At 38.9% G+C, this 2,500-nt stretch overlaps 1 protein-coding gene across 1 annotated transcript in view; it reads right to left on the bottom strand.

The window, feature by feature from the left end:
• The window catches only part of THSD4 (thrombospondin type 1 domain containing 4), a 1,382,388-nt gene that overhangs the window by 372,349 nt on the left and 1,007,539 nt on the right, over positions 1-2,500 (bottom strand). The window contains exon 4 of the mRNA XM_044078569.1: positions 590-686. Coding sequence (XP_043934504.1) covers positions 590-686 — 97 coding nt within the window. The remainder of the gene's footprint in view (positions 1-589; positions 687-2,500) is intronic.

Below are 2,500 nucleotides of genomic sequence, written 5' to 3'. Positions count from 1 at the left end.
TGTGTGTGTGTGTGTGTGTGTGTGTGTGTGTGTGTGTGTGTGTGTGTGTGTGTGTATGTGTGGGGGGGTGCTTGGGACACATGACAAAGTCAGGTATAATGATTGCACAGCTCAGTGCTTATCCATCCCTTGGATAGTATAAGATATGCACAGTGAGGTCAGAGACTCAACACATTCAACCAGTCTCTGTGAGTAACAGTGGCAGTCCTTGGGCTCACTCATCTTCCATGGAAAACTAGCAACTATGGCCTGACAGAAGTTTCATAAGGTAACAGTTGGCACTGAAGGGTTTTGGGGCTTAAGGAGAGCTGTACTACTGCAGTAGATCCATCCAACCCAAATCACAGCATGCAAGGGGAAAAAAAAGATTAGATTGCTGAAACTGGTCATTTGTGATAATAAGTTTACTTCCCTGGTTAACAAATGGTAAATAAATAAAATAAATAAATAATTGTCAACCAGAAGGTGATTTGTCCATATTGCCTGAAAAATTATGTACTTGTAATTCTAGTTAAACTTTTTTTAAATTAACTATTGAATGTATTTTTTGTGAACTGCTCCCAAGAATGAAAATAGAAGTAAAACTTACCAGGCAGTATATGAGGAGGTAGTTGTGGGCTTATAGTGTTCTGAGTTGACAGAATGTACTCATAGCGCACACCAGGATTAGACTGCTGATAAATCATCTACACAAATAGAAAAATAAACAGAGTGAGCATTGTCGTTATCCCCATATGTCGTGCAGATTATTAACAGTGATTGGCAACAGTAGTTAGTGTACATGAACATCTAAAACATTTGTAACAGACATCACTTCATTCAGTAGAAAATGTCTGCTATTGATAAAAATATAAAGAATCATTTAGCATAATATAATCACTAAGATATCAAAGAAAGTCACTGCTAACCTCGTTGAGGAATGTACAAAAGTCCATGATACCATAATAAAAATTGACAAATTCAGTTCAATTAGGCTAACCATCTTGCAATACCAGTATTACAGACTCAACCTTAAAATTGTATTCGGTATGTGATTAATAGCTTACTGTTAGATAACAAAACAACTTCTTTATGCCATTTTTTAGAAACAGTCCCCCAGATTTACTAAAATTCCATGCAGGACTAGCTTAGTCCTGCATGGAAGCGACCGTTTAGAAGCAGGATGGCAGCGCGCCATGCATATTAATAAGGCGTGCTACCCAAGATCCTAGGCTTACACGGAGCGTGTAAGAGTGTAGGGGGCATGTTTGAGAGCAGAGCTCTCAGAATAAGCACACTCCTGGAATGTAGAACAGTAGAAAGGGGTATGCAATGAGCGAGACCACTCACTGGTGACCGCATATCCCCACCAACAGTCCCCCTTGTGTATAACAGCAACAGGATGTAGTAATAAAATGAAGAAACCCTATTATGTTTTTAAAAAAATCTGATTGAAGCTAACCGTAGATGCGTGGGTGTGCCCATCGCTTAGCTATGGTTGAAGCAGCTTAAAAGGCTGAAGAGGAAAACAAGGAAGATATATGCAAATGAAGCATCACAGCAATAGTGTAGTGGGCAGAGCATTCACCTAATGAACAGGCATTCCCTGTTTGTGTCCCACTGCAGCACATTTACATAGCAAAGCACATTATGACCAATATTCTGTTGCATAATCCACTAAATAACATATATTTATGAACTAGAGTACTGCACTAAATACACATGTGAAGTGTCAGTGTCATAATGAATAAGGCACTAGTAAACAGGGCTAAGCACAAATAAGCAGTAGTAAGCATATGTAAGAACTAGTAAGCGGCCTTAAGCTCCACCTGGAGCGGTTGCAAAATGAGGTAGGTCAGTAATACTCATGCTTTTACTGGAAATAAAAATAAAAGTAGAAGTAAATTAATTGCTAGTATAAAACCTGTATTGGTCAAGGCAAGTACTGCATACACTAGAGAATATGGCAGGAAGAGTCTCATATTGTTTGTATGGCAATAAAAGTGTAATATCCTGACAAAACAGGTCTAACTACTTGACTGCATGTGTATATTCTGGTATCATATGGTAATTTAGATTTGCAATCATGTAATAGTACTGTAGTATTAAGCACTGTTACCCACACCATGCACCATAAATTGAATGTGTAGGAATGCCTGTATATGACAGGTGTAATCCCCAGAGGCCATTTAGTACAACTGAGAGACACAGACAGTAAACAGGGAAAATGCAGACAACAAAAACCAAATAGCACATGCAACTGAGATGTGAACTGTTGTTTTTTTAGCACAAACAGCCACGGTTCGAATCCCGCCAGTGGTAGTAGTCTGCATACAGAATCATACCCCACAACTGTACAAATATGTCCAGAATGTCTATTAAAATGGCTCATATCTATTGCCTATCAACCTGTCCTCCTGGGAAATCAGTGGGAAGATCCCAGATGTATAGGCAGCAAACAGGAAATACAACTGATTGACAAACATCTATGACAAAAACCTGGCACACTATCAAATCTCCA

The sequence above is a fragment of the Protopterus annectens genome, chromosome 7.part1, assembly GCF_019279795.1.
Source record: "Protopterus annectens isolate FY-2018-M chromosome 7.part1, PAN1.0, whole genome shotgun sequence".
Classification (NCBI taxonomy): Eukaryota; Metazoa; Chordata; order Ceratodontiformes; family Protopteridae; genus Protopterus; species Protopterus annectens.
Note: the sequence above shows the minus strand (reverse complement) of the source record. Positions and strands in the feature narration are given on the sequence as shown.